The sequence below is a fragment of the Dermochelys coriacea genome, chromosome 1 (assembly GCF_009764565.3).
Source record: "Dermochelys coriacea isolate rDerCor1 chromosome 1, rDerCor1.pri.v4, whole genome shotgun sequence".
Lineage (NCBI taxonomy): Eukaryota > Metazoa > Chordata > Testudines > Dermochelyidae > Dermochelys > Dermochelys coriacea.
Genome location: NC_050068.2, coordinates 345,361,503 through 345,377,079, shown reverse-complemented (window position 1 = coordinate 345,377,079; position 15,577 = coordinate 345,361,503). Strand labels below are relative to the sequence as shown.

General features: G+C 49.5%; 1 protein-coding gene across 1 annotated transcript in view; it reads left to right on the top strand.

Annotated features, from left to right (window-relative positions):
• The window catches only part of PLXNA4 (plexin A4), a 600,205-nt gene that overhangs the window by 487,163 nt on the left and 97,465 nt on the right, over window positions 1–15,577 (top strand). The window contains exons 12-15 of the mRNA XM_038372558.2: window positions 4,667–4,818; window positions 5,672–5,789; window positions 11,238–11,374; window positions 13,791–13,958. Coding sequence (XP_038228486.1) covers window positions 4,667–4,818; window positions 5,672–5,789; window positions 11,238–11,374; window positions 13,791–13,958 — 575 coding nt within the window. The remainder of the gene's footprint in view (window positions 1–4,666; window positions 4,819–5,671; window positions 5,790–11,237; window positions 11,375–13,790; window positions 13,959–15,577) is intronic.

Here is a 15,577-nt window from a genome sequence, read left to right as displayed (position 1 = left end):
TCTGATTGTCTGGCATGCTCATAAGTAGCTCTTGGAAAGTCTTTTTCTGAGCCATTAGCATGGGAGTAATCTCAAGTGGCTGGATATATATTGCAGCTAATGGTATGTCTGGAGCAGTTGGTGGGAGCATTCTCGTTCTGGCGGGGAGCCAAGAAAATATCCACGAGGAGCAGAGTGGATGAAAATTAAAAACACACACACACAACAACACAAAAGCTCCCTGGTTATTTACTGGCTCCTGCATTTATATTGCCAGTCAATGAAATTAGAGGACTATAAAATTGCTCTTTAAGAATGACAAGTGGGAGCTGTAGCATTAGACTGTCGTTAGCAGCAGGTGTAAATTGTGACACGGGGTCTCCTGGCTGGATGTATTTATGACGGTGCCCAGGCATTTTGGCAGTTTTCGTTCACCTTCCCAGTGCTCCCCAGACTGAAACTGATAGTCCTTGTCCCATTTGTTTGACCCTAGGATGGAAACATGTGGCCAGTTCTTCTCTCTTTTCTTTGACTCTAGACTCAAGCAATAACACGCTCTCCTGTGTGTGTGTGTGTGTGTGTGTGTGTGTGTGTTTGTGTGTGTGTGTGTGGTCTGCAGGCTAGAACATTGTCCCACAGGGAGCTGAGTGAATACCTGGGCAGCATGTTTTAGGGCCTGATCCAAAGCCCATTGAAGTCATTGGGAATCTTTCTATCAATTTCAGTGGGTTTTGGATCAGACCTTTTGTTGGGGTAGCCTCTAAGACCTTATCCACTCAGGAGTTTGTTGGGGTGGCTTCTCAGATCTTCTCCACTCAGTTTTCTCCGAGACCTTATCCACTCGGTTCCCAAGAGCTCAACTCGACTCTGAACTCATCACTGAGGTTTCTTTATGGCCATACAATCAAACTACACTTGAGTTGATCAGGCTGAAGCGTAGGGGCTGGGTACAGGGCATACCACACATCCAAAGTTACACAGCAGCCCCCTTCCTTCATATAACTTTACACCTCTGTGTTGGCCTCACCTGGCTTTCACTGCAGTCAGCTGGTAAAACTCCCACTGACATCACTGGGAGCGGAGTTGCTTTTGAAAATCGTACTGTTTGATCCCAGAGGGGCCCAACGTGGCAAAGTTTGCACCCAGACCCAACCTCCCCAAGCTTCTGGGGTGCTGGGATCTGAGCTTTTGTTTCCAGCCCATCTCTAGTTTTAATGAGCACAGGAGTGATATGAGGGATGAGCTCTGGAAGTGTGACTGAGACCCCTGATCTGAGCCACGCCAGTCAGACTCAGCACCGAGTTCCTTGACCTCAGGTAGTAGTGCTCCTCCTACCGGACCAGAGTCCCAGCACCGATCGCTATTCCTAATGCCTAGAAAAAGGCATAAGAAATGGCCTGCTGAAAGGGGATGATCCCCGGCACTGAAGACAGCCAGGCATGGGGATTAGAGTGGAGTGTGATCTAAGCCAAAGCATTCCTCTGCCTCGATACCACAGAAGTTGACACCATTAAGTTCAGTCCCAGAAGAGCGTACCATATTTGCAGCAGTGCGCAGCACCAATGCTATCTCTGTGCCTACCACACCAGAGGCGTTTGCCGTTGCCAGGGACCTTCTCTCGCTGTCAGTACCAGTATGACCAGCATTACAGGAGTCGGTGTTATCAGTACCGGCGCAGAGGAGCGAACCTTCTGGGTCCTTTCAACATTCAGTACCACATCCTTTGGTACTGTCAAAAGGGAAGCCGGCTATGTTTGCCATGGAGTGGACCTCTCCACCATGGCATCGATCTCTGGCACCGGTGGGAACAGCACTCCTGTGGTCACTGGACAGAGACTCATCCTCTTCCAAGTGGGAGATCAGGTCCTACTCCTCCCATCCGATGAGCTGCTCTCACTACTCCTCCAGGCATTTCCACCCTTCCATGGACCTGAGCATAGGAGTAATACTGAGTGGTTGGTCAGGAGGTCACTGGGGACCTACCCTGGTCCAGTGGCCGTTTTGGAACTCGTGGGGGTTTCCCCCAGTTTCCAGGGCATATTCCAGGTGCTCATATTAGGTGGCCTTGGAAAGAAGGGTATCACTGTCCCATCAGGCAGCACCCGGTCTGGACTCCAGTTCCAACCCTGGTACTGAACGATTCAGGATATTTGTAAAGCAGCAACCTGGTCATCAGTGCACATGTTCTCCTCCCATTACGCCATCCCTCAGCATTTCAGAGATGATGCCAAATTTGGTTGAGCTGTACTGTTGAGCTGTGCTGCAGTCTGTGTGTTCATTAACTCCGATCCTTCCATCAACTCAACTACTTGGCCATCACCTAGAGTATTAGGCACATGTGCAATCATGTGAAGAAGAAAAAATGGTTACTGACCTTCCGTAACTGTTGTTCTTCAAGATGTGCTGCACATGTCCATTCCGCAACCCACCCTCCTGCCCCCCTACATTGGAGCTTTCTGGAAAGAAGGAACTGAAGGGGCTGTGGGGTCAGTTGGACACTTTATACTGGCGCTAACGGCCTGCGGCAGCAGAGGACACTCAAGCCACCTCAATGGGTGCTGCTGAGGGAAAAAAATTCCGGCAACTGTGCTTGGGGCGCATAGGCACCTAGAGTAGAATGGACACGTGCAACACATCACGAAGAACAACAGTTATGGAAGGTTTCCTTTTTGGGAAACGTTTCAAGATTTTGACTTTTTGTCACAATACAGGACAAAACAAATTTCAAAATGTTGGAGTTTCCTGCTGGACAGAAAATTCTGTTTTCTGCTGGCTCTACTCTTTAAATATACTCCTCACTTTCTGAAAAATTCTCATCTCTCTCTCTCTCTAATTTCTTTTCCGTAGCTCCTAGCAACACACATCTCCACCCAAAGGTGAAATCTTTGGCAAGGCTGAGGAAAATCTCTGAGAACATTGTGTTCAAGGCACTGTCCCACAGGAATTAAGCATCTTACTAGGTGTCAGAGATGGGAGTGACGCACAGAGCTGGGATTTGAATTGCAGATTCCAACTTCAGGAGCATTGGAATGTGGGCTTTTTTGCTTGGTCTGGTGTAGAAATTGTGGTCAGCTGTGGAGCAGGTTTTTTTTGGATTTAGGGGATTAGCTCAAACTGGCTCTAGTGTAAAGCTCTCAAAGAAACACCAATGGACAAAACAATGGTCATTCTCACTTTGGTGATGTGGAGCTGCCACATTGGGTGGGGGATGATACGGGGGGCCCTTCATCACCACTGAAAAAACTCTTAGTTTCATTGCAAAATTTACCCCTTACACCAGTGCTCATTGTGCCATCTCCAGGCTGGGCATGTTACAGGGGCTTTTGCAAAATTGAGCTTTCTGAAACTTAAACTGATCAAGAACAGCTGCCCCCTGCTGGATAGAGTACAGTCAGATCTGCTTCGGGGTTTGCCAGTGTCTCACCCACTTACGCTCTAAACCCTAAGGGCTGCACGGAGTAGAGATGTGTGCTTTTGCAGCAGAAGAGTATCAGTTCTATTCCCTGTGCTGCCTGTATGTGTTTAGCTCGCAGCTGTAGCATCTGGGCCATGAGTTGTTACTGATTGGCACCCTTTGGGGCTATAATTCAGCGACACACCCACTGTTGCCAGCTATCTATGTATACGTGGCCTAAGGAATATAACTCACCATCTCCCCTCTTATATACAGTCCCTGTTCTTTGCATGCTGGTAGAAACTGGTTTGGTGGGACAGATACCGGAGAGTCAGTGGAGCAGTCCTATAGCTGTAGGAGATGGGCTGCAAACCCCAATACCATACCCCTTTGCTGTCCTTGATCCTCTCCTATGGGGTCTGTCACTCTGGTGCCCTGCCAGCATCTAGGATATCATGGGGTCCATCACTCTGATGCTCCTGCCAGCATCTAGGATATCTTTGCCTGGAAAACTGCAATCCAAGAATCTAGCTGCCTGCCTGGCTTCCTAGCTGGCAGTGCTAACAGCAAATAAGTGAGAACATCTAACAGGGAATTCCCACTCCCCATCATTACACTGTGGGGTGATCCATGCCAGTGCTGGCAGATGGCACCCAGGGCATCATCTGAATGGGCAGCAAAGGCCTTTATAACCATCATGAGAAGCACCTTTCCTTCATCATCTCATATGGCAAACCATTTAGGCCCCATAACTAGCAGACAGGGCAGAATTCAGGTCATATGTGGTTGGTTCCTGGCCCCTTTGGCTTCAGTGGAACCTGGATTTGGCCTTTAAAGTCCAAAATAAACCCTAAGGTTAGATTGCCTCCAGGGCTGCACGGGGGCAAGGGAGGGAAGGCATGGAGCCTTCCCATGCTGAACGTTCCACTGATGAAGTTTTACGGCTGATGGAAATTTACAAAACCTGGAGCTTAACCTCAGTGCAAAAGTCCCACCCCCCCACAAGTAGATAGACTTGTTCCCAAGTATCCCTTCATAGGCCACATGCAGAGCTGGCATGGTGCAGTGTTACTCACATAGGAGAGGCAACAGGATGTATCACATGGGGTGGAATTTTCGAAACCGTGTGTTTGGGACCAGAAGCGAGACGCAACAACGCGGATGTATTTGTGAGGGAGCCATTCAGGGTGATGTGAGCCTACGATAGTCTATGAGAGGCTCATATTCCTCCTGCCTTGGTGGCCTTTGATATGCTGGTGTGTTTATCTGTTTGCTCTTGCCTTTTTTCTTCAGATCATCCCGGTGACGGGCCCTCGGGAAGGAGGAACCAAAGTGACAATCCGGGGGGAGAATCTGGGACTGGAGTTCCGGGACATTGCATCTCATGTCAAAGTGGCTGGAGTGGAGTGCAAACCGCTGGTGGAAGGATATATCCCGGCAGAGCAGTAAGTCGCACATGTACTGGATTGTGAAACAATGTACTCAGTAATAGCCTTTTCTGCCCCCCTTAGCTCCGCGAGAGGAGTCAGAGCCCCCAGGAAGCCAGGAGAAGCCAGTAATTGAATGTGTTCTTTGTGCAGACAAACCCCGCACAAACAGACCGGGAACAGGAGGTTGGGTAATGCGTAGCTCGTCTCCTACTCCAGCTATCACAAAGTCATTCCCAAAGCACTGCATTAGACTATGGTGTGGCAGTGAGTCTGTTGTGGTCTTCACTGTTCAGGCACCCAGCAGGAGCTCCCGTGCCCCACCCCCACCCCCGGTTTTGTTGAGTAAGGGCATGTGGATTGTCCCCTACTCCTGGGATCTGTGCCCCACCTGGGTTGACAGACACCAGCGATGGGTAGAAGAGAGCTGAGCTTAAGGTCCCATCTTCAAGACAGAAGCACTGAGAACTGAGTTTGCACTGCAGTGGCCACCAAGAGCTGATGTGGGATTGGAACCCACAGCCGATCTCAAAGGTGAGTGCTACAGCTGTGCTGTACTAGCAAATGAATTGGTAAGAGGAGAGGGGAGAGTCTAGCTGGCCAGATCCTCAGTGGGTGTAAATTATCCTAGTTCTATGGCTTTCGGTGGAGCTTTGCTGATCTACACCTGCTGAGGATCTGGCCAAAGGGTCCAGAGACACACCTAATTAGTGAACAGCTTTCCCCAGAGGTTCCTTTGGGTCCAGCGCTGGCAAGCAGCAGGGAGTGAACAGGGTCTGTCCCCAGGGTTGCGGGCTTGGCAGAGACAGGTCTGTTGTGCCAGCGTAAACTGACCGAACCCCTTGCCCTCTCCTTTATGCTTTCCATGCAGGATAGTGTGCGAGATGGGAGAGGCCAAACCCAGCCAGCACGCCGGATTTGTGGAGATCTGCGTGGCCGAGTGTAAGCCTGAGTTCATGGCCAGGTCCTCCCAGCTCTACTACTTTATGGTAAGCCCCATAACAGAGCATCCCCTGGGATCAGAAGGACTAAGGTCCCATCCAACTGCCATTTAGATCAGTTAAAGTCTTTCCATTGATCTTGAATGGGAATGGAGTCGGTCCATCATTTTCTCTCACCTTCTTCTGTGCTCCTTCTTCCCCCTTCCCCTCCACCCCAGCAGCAGGGCCTATATGCAGCCTGCATGACCGTTCCTTCCCACTAGAAATCTACATGTCATTGGCTGGTGTTCCTATAGGGCACAGCAGCTGTAGCAAGTGGTGCCTGGTGCCTTCCGGGTGCGTTAGGGGAAGCAGTCTGTGATCTGGAGGATAGTTTAGGCTGATGAACTAGAAATCCTAATGGTGAGATACATTGCACTATAGAACAGTCTCCCAAAGGAAACTGAGGAAACGCCATCCCTGAAGCCATGGAGACTATCCTGGGGAACCAATAGGGAATGGGCGAGGATCGTTGCCTGCAGTAAACTCAGTGTGTGATCCAGGCAACTGCCATCCTCAGAAGCTTTGCTATCCCAACCCAAATATTCTTCATCTCATCATGGCTGCCCTCTTGTTCCTGTTCCAGGCACCATAGCAAGCACTTGGAGATGATGGGGTGGGAATAGATGGATGGGCCTGGCTTAAAACACAAGAACCTTGGTATTCAGACTATTTTGATGCAGTGAGACCTTCCTCCCACCTACCACGAAATCCTTAGGAGAACTAGTGATTAGCCCTGAGCCTGAGGGGTATTGGGGAAGGGGAAGAGCTGGCCCAGCTCTCCTGGACCTGAGGGGCAGCGTATAGGGCAGAGGTGGGCAAACCACGTCCTGCAGGCCATATCCAGCCCACGGGACCATCCTGCCCGGCCCTTGAGCTCCCCGCCGGGGAGGCTGGCCCCCAGCCCCTCCCCCGCTATGCCCCCTCCCCGCAGCCACACTGCCGCATGGGCAGCGCTCTGGGCAGCGGGGCTGCGTGCTCCTGCAGGGCAGTGTGGCTGCATGTCTGGCTCCGGCCGGGTGGCGCGACTAGCAGACATGCTGCTCTGAGCGGCATGGTAAGGAGGCCGGAGGGTCCCAGGGGGCAGGGAGCAGGGGGCGCTTGATAGGTGTGGGAGTCCCAGGGGGCCTGTCAGGGGGTGGTTGGATGGGGCGGAGGTTCTGGGGGGCAGTGAGGGGACAGGGAATGAGGGGGATTGGAAAGACGTGGGAGTCCCGGGGGGCCTGTCAGGGGTGGGGGTGTAGATAGGGGTTGGGGCAGTCAGGGGACAGGGAGCAATGGAGGTTGGATGGGGCGGGGGAGGCCTGGGAGGGGGCAGTCAGGGGACAAGGAGCAGGGGGGGTTGGATGGGTCGGGAGGGGAGCAGTCAGGGGGCGGGAAGTGGGAGGGGGCGGATGGGGGGGCCGGCTGTTTGGGGAGGCACAGCTTTCCCTACCCGGCCCTCCATACAGTTTTGCAACCCCAATGTGGCCCTCGGGCCAAAATGTTTGCCCTGGTGTAGGGAGATGGTCAAACTCTGCTGGGCCTGAGGGGTGATGGGGGAAGAGCTGGTCCGACTCTCCTGAGCCAAGGGGGGACGCACACCTGGCTCTGTTGAACCTCAGGGATGATGGGGGAAGAACTGGCCCAAATTCCTGAGCCAAGGGGGGATGCACACCTGGCTCTGTTGAACCTCAGGGGCGACTGGGGAAGAACTGGTCTGACTCTCCTTGGCCAAAAGAGATGTGGTCAGAGTCTAGGGCTGGGAGCCAGGAGCTCCTGAGTTATAATAATCTCAGCTCTGAGACTGCCTCTATCCATTGTCCTGGGCCCATATGTTCAAGCATGATGGGGTCTTTTGCCATCCCTAATTTCTGCAATGAAGAGCCTCAGAAGAAGGGGATGTGCAGGATTCCTGCTGTCACCGCAACAAAAGGCTGTTCTTTGGGTTTTATCTGGAGTGAACTTTGTATTCGAGTGTCCACCTGGACAGGGCAAGGTTATCCTGCTGTTTTAAGGTGGGTAGCAGCAAGCAAATGGATTTGTTGTACTTCCTGTCCAGGGCATCAGCCTGCGATAAGGTGTGCGAGGCAAACAAGGAGGCTCTGGGCCTGACTCTGCTCTTGGTTACATCAGTGTAAATTAGGAGTAATGCCACTGAAGTCAGTGGAGTGACACTGGTATAAAACTGATGTGAGAAGGAAATCAATCTCGCTGTGCCTTTGTCTGTCTGTGATCAGTCAACTCCCCCTCCCTCCATCTGCCCTTGCTTCCATCATGCACTGCTTGGGTAAGAGACCTGCTAAGGCCCCTGGCTAGGGTGTGCTGGGCTTACTCGGCCCTTTTTGTGTCCATGCACATGCACACATGAAGCCAGCCGATCTCGATGTGTTTTCAATGAGATGCTGTCTTCATTCCCAAAGAGAGCTGGCTTCACCTCAGAGGGGCTGGTTCGGGCTTGAATGCACCTGAGCATCATTTTTCACTGGAACGGGCATTGGTAGTGAAATATAAATAGCCACCGTTTTCACATTCTGCTAGGGATGTTTTGTTAACCTCTAGCTCTCCCAGTGCTATTCAAAAGCTACCTACGGTGATGGGGACAGAGAAGTGCCTAGACAGAGAGTTCCCATCAGGCAGACAGACAGGGGGCTCTTTCCAACACATTAACCTTTAGCTTGTTACCTTTCCTACTCTTGCAATTACTGTTCCATTTTGATCATCTGTGTCCATTTGCAACAGCTTCTTCCACTGGCTGTTGCCTTCTTGCCTGCCAGTTCCTCCATCCGTGCCTGAGTCTAACGTCAGCAGGGCTTTCTTTTCTGAATACCTCCATACCGTTGTGCTAGACAGGGAAAACCGCTGCTCTCTAGCCCACCCATCTGATGCCTTCTCCCGTATTCATCACTTCCTCATCAGCAAGTCGTAGTCCTGGCTCTGCTTAGCCCCAGTCCCAGAGAGATGGGTATGTTACGTACACATCATGACATGCCTTGCAAGGCTTCAGAGGGATTTCACATACTTGCAGCTGCAAGGGAAAAGCGATGCTGAGTGATCAAGGGGGGGAAGCTGCCACGGGAGCAGGAGGGGTTGGGAGAAAGATGGCCCCAGGTCAGGCATGGAGGTAGCAGGCAGAGAAGGGAGGCTCTGGAGTAGGACACACTGGGTGGCAGCATCAGTAAGTGCAGATTGCGCCAATGGCAGGGTGGGGAAGCAGGGGATCAAAAGAAGGAAATAAAGGGAAGAGAGGACGAAAGCACCAATGGAATGATACACACTGTTTGTGGAAGATAGATTGGACACCTCCTTTCTATCCATCCACTCAGCCTGTAACAGCTCCACTAATCCTCCTTGCGTTTTCTGTTGCGTTTTGCCAATAAGGAAATGGTAAAGAGTCTGGAGTCTGATTTTTCGTGCAAATACCCTGTGTCACAAATCTTCTGATAATACCTCCAAAAACTCAGTGACCCTCTGCATCAGGGCATCTTGGTTGGGATTCCATTTTGCTGAGGACCATTGAATGCACGCTAGTGAAGTCATTTGGATAGGTTTCATATAAAACTCAGCAGAGGAGGAGAAAGATGCCCCAGGAGATTGGGACAGGGATATGGAGCCTGTCACCTTTAGGACACTGAGGCAAATTTCACTGGGATTGTTAGTGATTAAAAGTAGCCAAAATCCAATGGCTGTTCAGTGGCTTATGTGGAATGAGTTAGTGATTCTCAGTCCAAATCCTACTAGACAGGAAACTGCATCAAAGCTAGCAACTTCATAGTCAGCACTAATTTGCACCCTGGCCAGCAGTCTTGAGTGAGAGGCTAAGGAATCAATCAGTGGGACATGGTGATTGCACCTGCATCTCACCAAAGGATGATCCCATGAGAGCAGGAAAGCAGGAAGCTTACCCTGCTGTGTAGATAGACTTCAGACTCCCAGGCTGCTGTCAGTTTGGCCCCTTTTCTAAGTGCTAACTTAATTTGGAGTGAAAGCGGAGCAGAAAGGTTTCTGTTGTGTTTCAAGTGTGGTTTCAAAATGATTAGCCAGTGATGGGGGGGCTGAAAGAGGGAACCAGTATGTGTGTTGGGTGGTTTTATACAATTTTATCAATGGTCTCTGAAGCTCAGGAATATGATAATGTATTGTACCCTGCTTATTCAGAGGAACTGGGGAGAGCTTCAAGTTTTTGTGCTATCATTCTTAAAAAGAAAAAAAAATCTTCATTGAAATGCAGATAGTAGCTTTTCACTTGGGAGTGAGTGAAAAGTTTTTCTATTAAAATGCTAATGAAAGAATAAACTGTAACTTCAAATTTCTCCCTGAAAATGGATGCTTCCTCTCTCTGTTTTGGTATCAGTGTAATCTGTACCTTCGGAGTATGATTATTGTATCTTGATTGGAGGGGTGGGGGGAGTTCATTTTCTCTTGGAAGTTAAGGAATCTTCTCAGATACATTTGTCCAGCATCTGGGTGTATTTTGAAGAGCAGCTCAAAAACAAAAACAAAAAAGAAAAAGAAAATGAGCACGAACTAAATGAAATGATGATTTGGAAGTACCACCTTCCGCTATCAGTTGTGTTAGGGTAGCACATGCAGATCAATGCTTTGTTGTGCCAGGCATTGTAGATACACCCAGTCCCAGATAGTTCCTGCCCCAAAGCTCTTACAATCTAAATAGATAAGACAGGTAGTATTATTACCCTCATTTAACGCATGAGTAACTGAGGCACAGAAAGATCCAGTGACTTACTCAGGGATCACACAGCAAGTCTATGACAGAGCCAAGTGTTGAACCCAGATCTTCAGAGCCCCTATGCACAAGGCCACCCTCCCTTTCCTTTTTGCCTTATGGGAAAGTCCTGTGTAATTGACTAGAGAGTGGTCAGCTTTCCACAGAATGTTCAGCCCCCCCATAGAATTCCATAGCAGGGTTGTTATCCTCTGTCACAGTCTATACCTTGGCTTTGAAAACCTATAGAAAGGAGCTCATTTGCTATTAACATCAACAAGGTTGTAGAGTAATTTCTCTATTGTTTTTGTCTCTGTTAAACTCTGTCGGAATTCTTCATGCGGTCGGTATAACACATGTGCAGTGCCGCTTCAGATCCATTCAGCCAGTGCAGGATCTGAATGGCTTGGCTTCCTCAGGCATGGCTGTATCATAGCACAGTTACTTCTGAGCTTTCTCTGAAGGGCAAGGGAGATCTGGGGTCCTTTGCTGTGATCACTCCATGCCTGCAACTCCCTTTTGAAATCATTGAACGTTTATGAGCAGCTGGAACATTTGACCCAGTTTCAAGGAGAAAAAGATAAGAGACAAGACAAGATAAACCAATAGGATCATGATCGCTAAGGCTCATAGCCTCTGTTGCTTACCAGCCCAATAGAATAAGGCAAATACTAAAGACACCCCATTCCTCCTGGTACCGACCGGCAAACATACCCCCAATACATTCTCAATGTGACCCTTTCTCTCCACAGACTCTGACTCTCTCTGACCTGAAGCCAAAGCGGGGTCCAGTGTCGGGGGGCACACAGGTGACCATTACAGGCACCAACCTGAATGCTGGCAGCAACGTTGTGGTGACATTTGGGCGGCAGCCCTGTCTCTTTTACAGGTGTGCACGTAATCCTTCCCTGCAGCACGTGCCAGGGGCAGGGAGCTGTGAACGGAGAGATGTGGCTGGCGCAGTTTTCTGATGGGAATGTTGTGGCACCAGGCTATGAAATAGCCTCCTCTGTCTGTCCACTGTCCTTGGTGCTGGGCTGAGCATGTAGAACGTGGTTACAGTGCTCCGGCACCTTCCCAAAATGGTTACAGTGCTCCGGCACCTTCCCAAAATGAAAGGGAGCTCATTGGGTCTCATCCCGGTCCCTACAGGATATTAGTTCTCCTCACCTAATCACCATACAAGCTGAGATGATTGGGGTGGGGTCACAGCTCATGAATAGGTGACAACTGGACTAGCAGGGGGTACTGCAGAGGAGAGTTGAGGTACACGGCTGAGACATTTGGAGTCTTCTGACTGGAATAGCAGGGAGTGTTACTGGTCAGGTCTGATCTGCATTGGCAGAGCTGTTAGGGGAAGTGGCGTGACTGTGACTGCTGGACAGGGCAGTACTGACACTCCCTCCCCCTTGCATCTCTAAGTGCCAAAATCATGAAGGCACAGTTTACATTAAAAGTAAAAATATCCATGAAAGGCGTAGCTCAAAAGGGAGGGAGCATGAAACCAAAGACTGGCTAGACCTTCCCTAAGCACCCTGAGGACCGTATTATAATGGTGTGAAACAGATATACATCACAGTTGGCTTGCCCATTATAGTTTCTCTCTTATATACACACAAGCACATCTCTTGTTGTGTGTCAGTTCTGTTCTGCAGTCCATTAGGGGATCCTTATTGTGCATGTCCCTGGGTGGGAAGACAGGATTCATTTCACTGTTTTGATTAGTATTTGATGGACATTTTCCATGGTCCCTGGTTAAATTTCATTACCATTCTCCACGGGACCCGTGCTTTGCTAGTCAGTGTGGGTGTACAGTGCAAAAGATTCCATCCCACATCCCTGCCTTAACAGGGGAAAAAAACATTGATTCTAAGTATTAAAACAACTCTCTCATTTCTATAAGTAATCTTGCAAGATGGTGAAATGGATGGCTCAGCTGGAGACCAGGGCACAGAATTTTTCAGCTCTAGATCAGCAGTTCAATTCCACTCCAGGATGGTGGTGACCGAGAGTCAGTGTCCTCTACTGGGTGTTCGTTAATCCACCTGAAAAGGAGTCCAAGTTCAGGTCTTAGTGGCATCTACAACACAAAACCTACCATCACCATGATCAACACTAATGTAGCAATTATCAACCAGTGGTTCCCAGAGAGGCCAAACTCTAAGCAGGGCTTGAGACTGAAGGCCTCTCCCATCTCAAAGGAGGCCTTCCCATTGCAGGGTTGAGGCACATTGGCAAGGTGATGGAGGAGGAAATTTCACAGCTACCATGGGCCACGCTGCATCTCTTCTGGGGTTACAAGACTTCAGTCTCCTGGGCTGTCACTATGAGTCAAACCCTATGAGTCATTCATGGGCGTGTGGTGACCTGACGTCTGTAATTTATGGTCACGTGGTAACAGCCCGTGATTTAGGCCTTCACATGTGCATCAGCAGTGCTTGAAGAAGAGTGAACAGTGAGTGTTCAAGGAGCAGTGGAGCCTGTAGACAGACACTGTGTGAGGACGGCTGAGGGGAGGCTGGAGGATAGAAAGGGAGCAGAGGTGAAGCATGCAGGTAACAATGAGCTCAGTTTGATCCTCCTATGGTTGTAATTAGAGATGAGACTGAGTCACAGATCACTAATTCCTGAAAATCAAAAGCAGTAGGACCTTGGATCTTTGCTCCACCCATTACAGAAGGAGAGGCCAACTGAAAAATTCAGACCTGAATCGGGGTTTGAACCTTGCCACAAACTAGGGTTTTGGTTCCGGCTCCTCTCTAATTAAAATAAAATACCTCTCAGTGCATTTTCACCTTCTGTCCCAAGATCCCAAAATGCACTGTGAACATTAGTTAGCTGAACCCAACGGTCCCCCTGTGAAGTGGGTGGTGTCATCCCATATCACAGATGAGAAAGCTGATGCAGAACTAACCCATGGCCTTTCTTATGACAGTGGTCACTGCTGATGCTTTGAAGGAAGAAATCAAACACTCAGGCTCTTAATCATGCAGGGCTGTCCCTGGACGGAAAAATCTCTTAGACCCCAGCTCAGGTTCTGTTTATGCCCTGAGGCTTGAGCACTGAGAGCCCTTTCAGTGTGATCCTAGCTAGTATGAATGTAGATGCTAATTTTTTTTTCAGGTACACGTGTTATTCTATTCCACAAAGTCCACAGCAGGGAGTTCCCCAGGTTAGGAATGGGTTGGTTACAAAGCACGGAATGGGGACTGGAAAGCAGGGTTGGTGGCAGAGCCCTTTAATGGTGACATTGTCCTGCTCACACTGTTTATGCCTGGTTGATTTTTGCTTCATTCCGCTCACAGGAGGTCCACGAAGCACATTGTCTGTAACACCACAGCCTCGGACGACGGCTTTGATAAGGTGAAGGTGTCCGTGAGGGTGGACAAAGCCAAGATACATCAGGAGTTGCAGTTTGAGTACATGGAGGACCCCACCATCCTGAGGATTGAGCCAGAGTGGAGCATTATCAGGTACTAATACAGCCACCATTTCCTCTGTCCCTGACTCCCGTTGTTCTCTGTTGCACAGCTGGATCCAGGTGTGTGGGCTTCTCCTGCTGATTAAGACCCCAGTTCAGCCATGCACTTTTCAGTGGGACTTCGGTGATGTGACCTTGACTTCAGTGGGTCCTGAGCATGTACTTTGCCAAATCAGAGCCAAAGAGCCTAATGGGAGCAGAGGGTGCTCAAAGGACTAAGCCCTAGTGATGATGCCTTACACTGTATATAGTGCTCTTCAGCGGGGTGGCTCGCAAAGCACATTGTATGTTGTGTCTGTGTGTGCACATACACATGGAAGATCTTCCATTGACTAGGCAGAGTTTGCTGATGACTTCGGATGGTAGCTGTGTTCCTTCCAGGAGCTGCAAGGGGCCTTTGTGCAGTGCTTGCATCTAACAAGCCTTCTGCATCTCCTCTAGCAGGGGACAACTTCCCTGCTTAATGAAGCAAAATCTACACATGAACCTTTGCCGAATGCATGTCTTGGGAGTACCATGGCAATTGTTTTAATTACAAGGGGATCTCCTGTTTGAGGTTAGAGATTTTTGCCCCAGTACTGAGGACTGGAGAGTTGCACCCTCCATTTCTATGCCAACCCCCCCCGCCACCTCCAAATCCAGGATTTTGCCTCCCAACTCCAGGATTGCCTCCCAACTCCAGGATTTTCCCCATAAGTGGTAGGGGAAAAGGATTGGATTCTCTTCTGTTGCAGACTCTTCCACTTTCCCCTGTGGCTGGCTAGACTCATGCTGATGTATCTCCCAGAGGATCTCAGTGGAGAATTTCATGATCCTGGCTGGGTTTGGCTGAACCCATTCAGACAAAATAAAAAGCCTCCAGAACTTGAACTGCTCCTTTCTGAATGGGGTTTGAGCAAGTTTGGGCCACATTACTTCCTTTTGGGGCTTTTCTACACCATAGAGTAATGTGCTCTACAGGGGTGTGATTTCTCAAGTGCACAAACGTGTTGCACATTAATTGGTCCATTCAGACCTTGCCAGTGAGCTCTAAAGGTTCCCTCGTGTGCTTTAACATCGTGTTGTTTGAAACTGTGCTCCGTTAAATCACACTAGGGAATCTTCAGTGCACACCAACAGTGTCTACACAGGCCAATTAATGCAGAACACATTGGTGCACTTTAGAAATCACACCCTCCTAGTGCGTGTTACCCCATCATAGACAAGCCCTTTAATTTCCACTGCTTTCCTGCACTTGCTCCAGTTGCTTTCTAAATTGAAAGTGACGGAGTTCCATGGGAAGGCTATTTATGGCCTGGCGGGATCTCTTGTTAGATCTCCACCCCATGTCTACAGACTCAGAAGGTTCAGATAGCGTGGAGATGCCTCGCTATTACTGATCCCTCATCCTAACCAAACCTCACACCCATTGGAACCCTCACTAATTTCCTCCAGGACTGAGAGGTACACACCACACTGGTCACTTAGTTCCGAGTTGCTCCATACCCTGTTGTTACTATTTTAATATTTGTTTTTTCGTAGCACCCAGCAACCCTAGAACCCCATTGTGAGGCACAGACACAAAGAAAAACATGGCCCCTGCCCAACAAGGTCCACATTCTAATGGCCCTG